Raw genomic sequence first — 13298 nt, forward strand, 5'->3', positions numbered from 1 at the left:
TTTTGTTTCTGAATGTATATCTCGAGTTTGGACCTGAAATTTTTAGGGATTGTATTCACATTTCTTGTGAACATTCATATTTTTTCCAGAATTTTTGAAACTTTTCAAGAGATCACCTTGGGAGCACATGATGGTATTTCCGGTAGGTACGGATGGTTGAACATAAGTTCGCTTACAAGCGAAGGAGCGGTGGCGAAAGCGGAACAAACCATCAGCCCAACATTCTTTGGAGAGGTGTCAGGAGGCACGAGGCCTCCCATCAACTCAACGAAAAGAACTGTTTTCGCAAAAAAAAAAAAGAACTGGAGTCTTAATTAGTCCAGGAGGAGCCTAGTTAAATCACAAATACGACCGGACACTTAAAAACCCAAAGACGACGAAATTCTAGGGTGAGCAGAGGCAGAGACGTCAGAGTCCAGAGATCCCACACCCCGCCCGCCGTCGTCCCTCGCGCGCATCGTCCTGCTGCCCTCCTGCCTTGCTCGTGCCCGTCTCCTCCTCCCACCTGCGCCGCGGCTGCGCGAGCAGCAGTAGAAATACAGAGGGAAGGAGCAGCGCGTGTCCGTCCGTCCGCCTGGGCCTCTCGCTTCACCCCTCCTCAACCGCCTGCTCCCTAACCCAATCCAACCCCTTCACATTATCCGCGTGCGCGGACTGCCCGGCTGGGGGCGCCGCCGTGCGGTGCTGCTGCTGCCGCTGTTGCTGGTGGTGGCGCCGTCGAGGCCGGCGATGGCGATCCGCGGCCCGGACGCCGCGTCCGTCCTCCCCATGACGCTGCTCTTTTCCCTCGGCTTCTTCTGCGCCCGCTTCGTTCTCGACCGCCTACTGTACAAGGTACGGAGCCAGCTCCTCCGCCGCCGCCGCCTCTTCCCGCCCCAGATTCGCGCTGGGTTCCGCGAGATCTCTCGCCCCACGTGTGCTCTTCGTACTGCTGCTCAATGCTCGCTGGTGTTGCTGCCGAATTCGTAACCGATCAATGTGATCCGGCTAATCTGACTAACCGTCCGTGCCCATGTGATGCAACGCCCCGCCGACTGTGCCCCGAATGGAAACTGCTCATTAATTGCCGCCTTACTGATGGATGCTGTCTAGGACTCCTGTGCCTGTACTACTGCAGTTATTAAGCTGAGCTTGCTTGTCTGTTCTCATGCCTTCTGGTGTTCCATGTACTCTGTACTGTAGTGAGCATTATCATGTCATGTACCAACAATTCCTACATGATACACCACTGCACTTGATTATTATCTTCGATTTCGAAGCCACTGTAAAATCCATATACAGTCTGAAGTTATTTACATGATGCTTCAGACTACTGAATAATATAATTGCTCTATTTGTTCTATAAATCTGTCTCAATAGGCCCCTAGGTTATCTCTGCTTTAATTATGCAGTATATGTTTATTCGCTTCTGTCCAAATTTTCTGAAATTTTACGATGAACTTTATTTTACATCACTGAATATTCGTCAGTTTAACCTTCACATCTGATGTTTGGCTGTTTGTATATGTTGTCATTTCAGCCGTTGGCAGTTTACCTTTTCACTAGCAAGGCTTCTAAGTTGATGAATGATGAGGCCAGGCAAGCAAAGATTGTCAAGTTCTCAGAGTCTACTTGGAAGCTGACATACTATGCTTCTGTTCAGGCATGGGTCCTATTGATAATAAAGCAGGAACCATGGTCATTGGATACAATGCAATACTTCGATGGCTGGCCAAATCAACCCATCCCGTGAGTGCCAAGTATACTTCTATAATTTTCTTAAATATAGGGTATACTGGTGTTGCATGAGCTTTTTGCCCTGATACATGGTCTCTTCAATTTCTTTAAAGTTGAAGAGAAAGAACTTATTGTTATTGCAATAAATTAACTTCTAAATGTACTCGAAAGTATGAATTTCAGAATATTCCAGATCATTTAAGATCATGAAATATTTAATTATCTCGTAATTTGATATATGTAAAAAAAACATAAACTCGCTTACCTTGCTATTAAGCTAACATGATAAGGTTGCCTATGTTCAAAACATTTTTATGTATCCTCTCCTTCACGAGTATTAGCACACTGTTTTGTACACCCTTCAGGGTGTTGGTACTGTACCATTATCTTGTACTGGCACTTGGAGGAAATATTTATGCACATTTCGTACTTTTCATACATTGACATTTTTTATATATTGTTGATAACTTTATTTATAGTCAAGAAAGTTAGGTAGATTCGTACACCATTTGTTGCATATGGTCTGTTACTGTCTCATAGAGAGTCCCCTAAACTCTATCTACAATAACTTGAAATAACTGACTTTTGGGGGCATGCATAAAAGTTGCAAAGAATCTATTATCCAGCGACCACATACTTTACTGTACCCATTTTCACTTTAAATTTTTACATGTGATCTTGTAATTGCTTTCTTACCTTGATAAAGGAATCCTGCTTCATTTAACCTTTACCAACTATAACCATGATAAATTATTGTTCTCCCATCCTTCTACTTAGTCTTAGCTTTTCTAGGAAATGTGAGGGGTAAGGTTTATCTCGCGTGACCTTCCATTTAGAGGGGAAGATGCATACTCACGATGCCGTTCTTTGTTTGTTGTTTGATGACATAATGCTCAGAACACCAATTGCCGTGCTCATTATCACACAAAACAAATGGCTCAGATTTTATAGATTTTAGATATGTTAATAGGAACTCTGAAACACTCCCGGGCATATTTGTTTGGAACCATTTAACCTATTCTTTGAGTGAAGTGATATTTTGTTCTTTTCTCTAATATATATTGACCTCTGTATCTCAGGTCCTCATTGAGACTTTTCTACATGTGCCAGTGTGGATTTTATATCTACAGCATTTTTGCTCTCATTGCTTGGGAAACCCGCAGAAAAGATTTTGCTGTAATGATGTCTCATCATGTAGTAACATCTGTTCTTATTGGATATTCATTTCTGACTGGGTAAATATTTCTTGAGCCTCTTTAATTGTGTATTTTCTGGATTGCAATTGTATGGGAACGGACTTCTGTTATATTCTGATGTGTCCTATTTATGGTCAGTTAGTCATTATGCATCAAAAAACCACCAATTACCAATCACTTACGCTGGAATCCAATGACTTTGCAGTGTGCACTGAAGCTTGGCAATTCTCTAGATCTTTCTAGTTACCTACTTGTTTGATTTGATAAACAAATATGATCATGTATGAAAATATATAAATTGGAAAGCAGAATTTATAATGGCAATAATAGATCGATTTAACTCTTGCTGTTGATTGATCTGAATGTTCTAGTAAGCAGTGCTTAATTTGGCCTTTTGTCCCTGCAGCATGGCCATGTCATGTAACCGTACATAGATATTTCTGAAAATCATTGTGCTTCATTAGAGCAAAGGGTACTGCACTCCCTTCTTGTAATTTCACTTTTTTTCATGCAGCATGGCTATGTAATGTCACAATACATATATATTCTGAAAATCATTGTACTATAGAGGCATTCATTTCTTTTTACTTCTTTCTGTTGATTATGATCATTCATAGGATATAGTAGACTTTTATAGCTAAGATCAAAATTGCAACACAGCTCTAAGGCAACTAAAGTTACATTTCTACAGATTTTTTCGAATTGGGACAATCATTCTTGCGTTGCATGACGCGAGTGACGTGTTCCTTGAAACTGCCAAATTGTGCAAGTACACTGAAAAAGAACTAGGGGCTAGCTTATTTTTTGGGCTTTTTGCTCTCTCTTGGCTCCTGCTGCGTCTGATTTACTTCCCATTTTGGATAATCAAAACCTCAAGGTTCGTTTGCTACTTTGATACATAATTTCTTATATTCCTTTTACTTCCAAAGGTTCGAACTCACTGTTCTTGTTCTTGCAATGCCAGCTACCAGTCCATCATATCCTTGAGGAAGCTGGATAGGTTCCCAACGACCTTGTACTACGTTTTCAACACAATGCTTCTCACATTACTTGTGTTTCATGTATATTGGGGGAAACTCATATTTTTAATGATAATGAAACAATTGAATAATAAAGGAAAAGTCGGAGAGGATGTTCGATCTGGTAAGGTTTTATTTCTTTGCTGCAATCAGTTGTTGTTTGATTTGCATTCACCCTTTTTCAGCCTGTCTGATGTTTTTTTTACGAACTCACAGATGGTATTAGGATATCTACATACTTTTTATTTGTGAAATTTGGATTCCCCCCTTCTCTTCCAGATAATACAGGCTTAACTTTGTCAGCAAATTGTGCATTTCGAAATGAAAGGAGAGGGAAATCAGTAGGGGAGACCCATATGGCATACATAATGAAATAATGAACCACACATTTCAATTTTGACTAGTTGCATGAATAGTGCAGTCATAATATCAGACATTGATCAGATTGGATAATGGTAACCGGCTCCGATACATTGTTTGGGAGACCCCCTTCCATCATTATCAGTTATAAAGATTTGAATTGCACCAGAAACTGTATTAACCCAGGTTTTTGTTAGCTGTAATCATTTAAGTTGATGAATTTCTTCACAATGCAGATTCGGATGATGATTGATGGGGGTGGTTCTTTGACAATTGTGACGGGCCATTTCTTTGCTGGTACCTTGCCCTGTACTTACACCAGTAGATTGTGTTGGTCGGCAAGCTTGTGCTAAGAAAGTTTCATCTCTGTATATTACCTTATGATATCAAATATTGCTAGACCAAGAAACAGAGCAGGTTCTATATATACCGGGTATAGCTAGCAACCTTACTTGAAGGTCCCTTCATAATTTTTGGTTCATCTTTCCTTGTTAGTAGAAAAGGCTTAAGAGGTCGTTTTCTGTGGCTTATCCACAGAGCTTAGAAACTCCTCTCTACCATGTCTGGTATACTGTGACTGTGAGTAGGTTTAGTTCTAATTCATGGGAATAAGTTGATTTTTTTTATCAGGAGCTTAGAAATCTCACACCTGATGTACCAAGTGTCTCATGCTGCTAGTTATAACTTTTTGACGGCATTGGTTTGTCTCTTTATCTATGTGTGACTACGATGGCATCTGCATTGGTTTATAATGTACATGGCCGTGTTGTTAAGAGAGTTCTGAGATCTACATTAGAAATACTAGGGAGTTAGGGATCCGCATAGACATGTCAAGCTTTGTTCTGGTGATTGCAATTTCAGATGCTGACAGGGCAGGATGTCTAGATGAGCAAAAATCTACGGGTGGGTTTGCTATATTTCTTCACTCTAACTTGATTTCGTTAAGTGCTTGTAAGACGGATCCCCTTGTAAGAAGGCTATAGTTATCTAGGTCTAAACTGTGTTGAAGGAGCTTGGAGTACAGCAACCAAGAGCAGTTTGTCTCTTGTGTGACAACTAGGGCATTTTGGAGACCGAGCTCCATGGAGGCCTTAATTTTGGAAGTTTCAAAATTCAAACTTTGCAGTTTCAAAACATTATGGAAAAAAATACACATGTATACAAGGATGTAATGTGGTATGTGCGTAAAATTTTGGGATGAAATACCTTGAATTGTGAGTTGCACATAAAAAATCATGGACGATGGATAATACATATTCTAAGAAGCCACATATTTTTTTAGCTCTCATTTTAATGTATTTTGACCTGGAAATTTACACACATGTACATTACGTCTCTAGGTAAATTTTATGAAACTAAAAAGTCTGAATTTTGAAGTTTCCGAATTAAGGCCTTCATGGAGCTCGGTCTCCATTTGGCATTTTCGGACAACTTGGTGCTACATATATGTTACCAAACCCGATATTTCATGATTGGTTGTGTCTTGAATATCATGTTATTTTTGCCAAAGTTTAATAGTAGAGGCATCTTCATTTTCTTATCTTGCTCTTTTGTAGAGCAACTTTAGCAGAGTCACCATAGTGGGGTCGCCGCTCCATACGGATTTGGAGGCTATTGGACTTGTAAGCAAACATGAAATTGCCAAAACAGTTGCCTCCGTAATTTTTTTTTTTGTCATCTTCAATTTTGTAGGGGCAATTTATTCTCAATTGAATCTAACCAAACACATGTATCAGCACAGTAACTTAATAACAACTATATTTAGTGGGCACAATGTGTCGCATTACATATAATTAGCCACTGGAATGCCATTCGATGACATTTTCATAGTATGCAATGTCACGACTCGACATTGCCATCGACCTCCCCTGAGAGATTGAAGGTAGGCGTAGGGGTCAGACTCACGAGCGGCAGAACTCTTTGAGGGCACAGAGCCACAACATGATGTCGACCGGGGACTCAGAGGCGACGGGGCAGCGGTTTCGATGGGAACGACCTCGTTGATGTGTATGATGGCATTCAAGGTGCCAGATCGATGCCTCTCGCCACCATGGGAGCCGATAAATTTGCCACGGGAGGATGGATCGCCATGCGTGTCGTAGTCGGAGGAATCATCGGTTGCCGCAGCTAGTGCGTCATGGGGGAGTTTGCACTGTCAGTGTGCCACAACTGGGACAAACGGTTTAGCCAATGGGTTACACCCCTCCCGTGCGGCCGCATTGTGGCGGAGAGGGGAGGAGATGGCTAGGGAAGGAGACAGCGAGGAAGAAGAGGTGGCAGCTAGGGTTTCGATGATGGGGACGTGTTGGCACTGGTATTTTATAGCTGGGTTGCGTGGCGGCCATCCAAACGGGCGCCTCAGGAATTCAGGGTGAAAGGGTACACCATCGATGGGCGGGTGGTTAGCTATCTCGTCAACCCACTTGATGGTGATTACTCTTCGCGGTGGTGTGTTTGCCTGTCGGGCGCTCTGTAAAATCCCGGCGTTGGCGAGAGAGTTGCTCTTAGTTCGTTCCAAGATGATCCATTGGTAATTATTATAGTCATCGGGTATACAACGACTCCGCTAGAGTTGCTCTTAGTTCTTTCCACTCGTCAGCATGTTGAGATGGAAATTGGGTGAAAGAGACAGGTGGCGCTCAGAGAACATTTTGCCACGACAAATTGGCAATAGGATTTACGTACTATTTAGGGCCATTTGGCCAATTCAAGTGGACAAAGGATCGATTTGTAAATAAAAAAAAGGTAAAAATACGCATTCCTTCCCGCCAGGCGCCACCCGAGCGCATCACGCTGCCTGTCTTCGGGCTGCCGCACCGTGTAGCTCTGCCAATGGTCACAGGGAAAAAATAAGGCACAAAAAAAAAGCCGACAAAGAAAAAGAGCGGAAAGAGTCCCTGGAAGTGGGTCGCACATGCTGGATTTCATGGACCTGCACAGCATCAGCATGGGACGGCGAAACCTAAACAAAGCATAAAGAGCAAGAATCTTTAGTTGAGCAACAGCCACTACAGACTGAAGAAGGGAGCAACTGAATACCAGCGATGAATCCACGTTCTGGAAAAATGACAGTCGCATAGTACCACGAAACAAGAGCATCGAGTTATTCAGCACTCTAGCAGTAGCTTGGGACACCGAAGCAAGAACTGAAAATAGCTGGAGGAAACACTGAAAGAAGTAAAGAAACACGGCGGAGATAGATACACGTGAGAGTATACCGAACATTTGAACGGAAGCAATCTCCAGAGCAGGAGAACAGCCTTCAAGGCCACAACATTGTCAAATGTGGTTTGCATATTTTGGTACCGTGGAATAACCTCCATGAGCAAGATAATCCAACCATTTGACTAAAACATGTTAACCACAGCTAGAGCGCCAGAAATCTGCAACAGCCATCCGAAGATTCAGAAATTTGGGTCACTGAGTGGACTCACCTTGTCCTGCGAATGATTTGGACAGATGATGGGAGCAACCACTGTGACCAAGATTAGAGAAGAAGCTTCTATTTAAGATCGGCCAAGAAAAGCATTTGAAAAGAAACAACATAGATATTGGTGTTTCGTTATGCCCCTGGAACCACACCTTAAACCTAAAATGCACAAAAATACTACATACCTGAAACCTAAAATGCACAAAAATACTCCCTCCTTCCCATAATGTAAGACATTTTTAGTGTTGAGGGAGTAGTAAGCAGCGCAACCAAAACTGTTTGGTCTGAACAACACATCCGGCTCAGAAATACTTCAAAGCCTTGGTGGCATTGATTTGGGATGTGGTTACAGGGAGTGTATTTGGAGTTCACATGCTCTTGCTCCCATACACTTGGAACGAACAATAGCTAACAGCTTAGGGTCGGAACACATTTGGCGAACTCCAAAAAGAACAGGACCTTAGTTTACAAGAGGGCGGGCAGGAGAGCTAACTAGGCATCTTCACAACTACAAAGGGCATACACAGATTCGTCCTCAACAACTCGACATCGATGCTCCAACAATCAAGCATCAGCTTCCAGCTTCTTAGAATTCAAATTAAAGCACATGCACTTGTCTACAAGAGCCTCCGACTCATTGCTGTATTCTTTGAACCTGTACTCCTCCAACTTGAAGGCTGATGGAACCTTCCCTTCACTGTAGCACCGGTTACACAAGCTAAAGGAGTGTTTTGTTTCCATGAACCGTGAACCGATGATAGGATATCTGCATACGGAGCAGGTGTGGCTGCCGTGGCGAACATGATCACTGTCTTCAAGCTTCACCAGTGTGGTTAGAATTCCAAAACCCCAATCAGGATCATTGAACATCTCAAGGAACTCTGTGTACGATACCATGGTAGGGTCAGACTCCCCATGCATTTCAAGCATGTCGCTAGCCCCATGGGTTGGTATGTAAACGGCACGGAGAAGTTTAATGTAACTTAGCGCGTCACTCCTCCTGATCTGGCCCCTGCCACCTTCGCTTGCAGGACGCCAAAGGAGTGCATCGAAGACGACACGCTTGCGCCTATCCACAGGACCAGAACAGATTGGAGCAATGATAGCAAAGAACATCCCAAGATCAACGCGGCCAGAGCCAGACGCATCAAGGACCGAGAGAATTCTTTCGTTCATTGCCTTGACAGCACCCTGGAAGGTATCTGGCTTGAGGAAAGATAGGAGCCTGCGAAGAATAACCTCAAGAGCTGCTTTCCTGATCGACTTCTCTGGGATGCCAGTGCCTGAGTAGGATACGGGGACATCAGTCTCATTCATCTCTTTCCTCAGAAGCTCAGCATCACAGTGGCCAAGCTTTGTCGTCCTCTCGAAGGCCCTTATATCAAGGGCATTGGCCAAATCCTGCCGCAGTGTGGTCTTACTTCCAACCCTCTTGAACTTGGATGCTTCTACAATAACAAAGGCTTCCTCTCCTTGAGCATCATGTTTTCCTTTTGAAGGCTTTGGCTTCTTTTTCTGCAGTGTCTTCAGATGTGAGATGGCATCATACACCTCCACCCTTTGTGTCATCTTAAATGCTTCCTTGAGTGCCTTCTTGGCCTCCTCGGACTCTCCCTGCCCAAGCAAAGCAACTGCCTTGTTTAGCTGAGCACGCCAATGGTTTGGTCGGATGCTCAGCACACGAGTATACATCTCCGCAGCTCGCACAAATCGGCATGCGTCCATGTTCAATCCACCAAGATTGTATAAGGCATCAACATGCCCAGGTTTAAGATCAATTGCTTTCTGGAACTCCTGAACTGCACGGTCATCATCCCCTACTGCATGCAAGGCTGACCCAAGATCACAGTGCGCATCAGCATAGTCTGGCTTCAGGAAGATGGCCTCCTCCAGTGCCTTCTCGGCTGCACGGTATTCCCCAACACCAAAGAGTGCACTCCCAAGGAGCTTCAGCGCGCGGGCATGGGATGGGCACAGTATGGCAGCCTCTCGATAGTGCTCGCAGGCACCAAGTACCATCCCCTCAGCCTCCATTGCAATACCAAGGTTGACATGGATCTGCGGGAGAATGTCCGTGGACTGGGAGTTACCTGCCTCTGCCGCCTCGAGGGCAAGGAGGAACTCCTCCTTGGCCTCGGCGTGGCGGCCCAGGGCGTAGAGGCAGTTACCAGCGCGGAAGTGCGGGCGGACGTCGGTGGGCTGAAGCTCGCAGCCACGGCGGAAGCTGGCAAGGGCGTCTCGGAAGAGGCGGTGCTCGGAGAGCGCCCGGCCGATGACCATGTGGTTGTCGAAGGCCTCCTCGCGCGAGCGGGAGGCGTCCGCGCGCGTGCGGAGAACAGCGAGCTCCTTGACGAAGGTGAGGTAGTCCCGGCTCGTCTCGTCCCACGGCGCGGACGCCAAACCCGAATCGGCGGAGGCGGAGATCTCCCTGGACCAGCCGGCCTCGGAGAAGGAGTCGAGATTGCTGCCGCCCCCGCTGGTGTCGATGGAGGAGGTCTTCCGCAGCTGCTTGGAGCGGAGGCGCTTGACGAGTATCTCCAGGTCGTCGAGGAGCGCCCAGGAGGAATCGAACGCAATCCCGTGGCTGGGCGAGGTCGCCCAGGCCGGCGCGGCGACGGCGGCGCGGGAGCTGGACGAGGGGCCCGTGCCGCCGATGCCGAGCGGCCTGAGGTGGTCGTCGAGCAGCGAGGCGGCGACGGCGGCGCCGGAGGTCGGGGAGGGCGAGGCGGCGGCGTCCCCGGGCCCGATCTCGGGGGAGGAGGCGTCGGAGTCGACGGCGGGCAGGGAGAGCGCGAGGAAGTCGCGGTCGACGTCCCCGGCGCCGTCGTCGTAGGTGCGGAGCAGGCCGGTGAGGGACAGGCCCTGGCCCCCCGGGAGGATGAACTCGGCGTAGGTGCGGAAGACCTCGTCGAGGATGGCGGAGATCTGGTCGTCGCTGAACTTGACCCGCGGGTTGACGGCGACGACGAGCTTGGCCATCTCGGCCCGGTCGAGCCCGCCGTCCCCGTTGGCGTCGAAGCGCTCAAAGATCCTGCGCACCTTCTCGGCCCGCGCGCCCCTCCCCGCCGACGCCGCCGACGCGGACAGCGCCATCGCGGGAAGCCGCGCGCTGGGTGGGGGGGCGGAGCGGCGATCGACGGCGAATTCGGCACGCGCGGGGGCGGGGGATTTGAGGTGAAGGGGGGAGGCGGGGGTGGGGTGGGACCAGGGTGGAGCGGCGGTTGTGGTGCGGCGTGGGCGTGGGCGTGGTGTGGTGGAGGTGGAAGGGAGGGAGACGATGGTTGGAGGGGGGGGAGGTGGCAGCCTGGCTTGTGGCTGGGCTAGCTGGAGGGCTGAATTCGCGAGGGAGGGCGGGTGCTGGTTCCCTCGCGATCACATGGACATGGTGGATAGGGCGCTCCGTCCGTCCGGCCGGCACTGGTCAAGATTGCAAGGCTTTGGAGCCGCATGTATGTGTGGGCGCGCACGTTGAGGCGTCGTTGGAGACCTCGTCACGCTCGGTCGCGCGCCCTCGCTGTCTCGCACCGTTATGTTTTGCGGTTGCAGTGGCCTGCTGCTGCTGGTGGCGGTCCTCGGCCGGTCGTGCTGCTGGTACCGCGGTCAGCAGGAGTGAACTGGTTGGTAGGTCCGCCCCCGCCAGCCTTCTTGTCGTCGGGGACCGTCAATTTGTATTTTGATCCTTCAAAACAAGATCGCCAATGTTTATAGGTTTATTGTTTCAGTTTTGCTAAAGTGCATCTAGATGTGCCATTGCACATCCAAGTCCTGTATCATTGATCTTACGCGAAGATTCATGTGGATATTTCCTTTTTTCTTTTTTCTTTTCCTTTCTATGCTTGCTTGTGTCACTTAGATATGCAATAATTAAGGCATATCTAGATGCGCCCTAGACAAAACCTGTTTACACTACATTTTCGTTGCATTTCTAGGAAGATATTAGGCCATGTGAACCAACAGTGTACCACCTTAGAGCATCTCTATCCCGCCACCAACCTTTATATTTCCGGCGTTATAGCATATTCGGGCCTTTACGGGCTAGAACAGGTCTGACAAATTTGCAGCGGCCCGTAAAATTTATACGGGCGGCCTGCAAACCGCCCCTCCAGCCGCTATATGTACGGGGAGGGAGAGGTTTAAGTCTACCGTCTCGCAATAGATCCGCCATGTTCCTCTTCCCCTCCGCCACTTTCTTTTTCACCTTCGTCGCCGTCTTTTTTGTAGCTCAAGCGAGCGCAACCATGTCGGGAAAAGGCCGTGGACATGGGGTCCCCGCCGCGCAAGCGTGGCCAGCACGACGCGGAGGCCGGCAGCTCGCCGTCGAGCCGTGGCGCTCGGCGCAGGTGTGCAACCGCGGCGGGAGCCACGGGTGGTGGCGCTTCCGCTGTATGAGGCGTTGTGGTCGTCGACGAAGGCTCTCCGCAAGGCGGAAGTCGCACGCTTCGCCGCGAAGGAGGCGCTGGACGCCGGTGAAGAGGGCGTCGCCGCACGCTTTCGAGGCGGCGCACACGGAGTACAAGCTCGCCTAGACCATCTACCGCTTCGCTTGCAAGTTCTACCTCGGCGTGAAGCCGTAAGCTACGGCCGACCCTCCGTAGTTTCTAGTTTAAGTTTGTTAAGTTTGTTTGTGATGAACACCAGCAAGATCCAGACTATCCACTATGTAGCGGTAACTTGTTTTGTTGAAGTTTTTAAATTATCATGTATCAGATCCGGTATTTGTTCTATGTGGGGGATAAACTGCATGCAAAATTGATTTAGGGCGAATCCTAAATTGATTTTGCGGGGAGGGGATTCAGCCCACCTACTAGATGCTCTTAGGGCATTTCCAACGCTGACCCCTAATTGGGACACTGAATCCGTCCGCGGACAAGTGGTGACCCGTCCGCGAAGATTGATGCGGAAGCTGGCCATTCAACCATGCACACATACATTTCAAAGTAGATTTCAATAAACTGGACAAAATTCGTGTAGAACAGATGATTTTCATATAAACCGAAGTACATTCATTACATTTTCAATATTTTTTATTTTTTAAAGGCCCGCGACAACGCCCATCCTCCACGTCCTTGTTCTTCCCTTCCTGCGGTGCCTGGTCCATCTCGCGTTCTCCATGAGGGCGCGTCAATGAGACCTGTGAAGTGAAGGTGCGGTCGTCGGTGCGAACGAGTAGAACATGCGAGACGGACCGGCCCACTTGGGACTCGAGGCAGCAGTTGCTCCGGACGGGAAAGGCTGCGGGCGAAGGAGAGGGTTTTGAGTGTGGTCAGGTTGTTGGAGGCATGCGTGACAGTTGTCTGAATTGTTGGGGAACGTAGTAATTTCAAAAAAAATTCCTACGCACACGCAAGATCATGGTGATGCATAGCAACGAGAGGGGAGAGTGTTGTCCACGTACCCTCGTAGACCGACAGCGGAAGCGTTATCACAACGCGGTTGATGTAGTCGTACGTCTTCACGATCCGACCGATCAAGTACCGAACGCACGGCACCTCCGAGTTCTACACACGTTCAGCTCGATGACGTCCCTCGAACTCCGATCCAGCCGAGTGTTGAGGGAGAGTTTCGTCAGCACGACGG

At 47.8% G+C, this 13298-nt stretch overlaps 2 protein-coding genes and 1 long non-coding RNA gene across 3 annotated transcripts; 1 reads left to right on the forward strand and 2 right to left on the reverse strand.

Moving 5' to 3' along the window:
* Nucleotides 1–387: 387 nt before the first annotated feature.
* LOC109763657 (ASC1-like protein 3) lies at nt 388–4988 on the forward strand. The gene is made up of 6 exons (XM_020322515.4): nt 388–834; nt 1520–1728; nt 2796–2951; nt 3604–3789; nt 3877–4055; nt 4528–4988. Exons 1-6 carry the CDS (start codon nt 730–732, stop codon nt 4542–4544), a joined length of 852 nt encoding a protein of 283 aa, XP_020178104.1. The 5' UTR covers nt 388–729; the 3' UTR covers nt 4545–4988.
* A 1947-nt stretch (nt 4989–6935) lies between these two features.
* On the reverse strand, nt 6936–7434 carry LOC120963022 (uncharacterized). Its single transcript, XR_012182233.1, has 3 exons — nt 7331–7434; nt 7206–7253; nt 6936–7117 (listed from the first exon to the last, which is right to left on the reverse strand). It is a non-coding gene; the product is annotated as an uncharacterized lncRNA (long non-coding RNA).
* A 596-nt stretch (nt 7435–8030) lies between these two features.
* On the reverse strand, nt 8031–11218 carry LOC109763651 (uncharacterized TPR repeat-containing protein At1g05150). The gene has a single exon (XM_020322505.4). It carries the CDS (start codon nt 10812–10814, stop codon nt 8286–8288), a length of 2529 nt encoding a protein of 842 aa, XP_020178094.1. The 5' UTR covers nt 10815–11218; the 3' UTR covers nt 8031–8285.
* Nucleotides 11219–13298: the final 2080 nt, after the last annotated feature.

The sequence above is a fragment of the Aegilops tauschii genome, chromosome 4, assembly GCF_002575655.3.
Source record: "Aegilops tauschii subsp. strangulata cultivar AL8/78 chromosome 4, Aet v6.0, whole genome shotgun sequence".
NCBI classification, from domain to species: Eukaryota; Viridiplantae; Streptophyta; class Magnoliopsida; order Poales; family Poaceae; genus Aegilops; species Aegilops tauschii.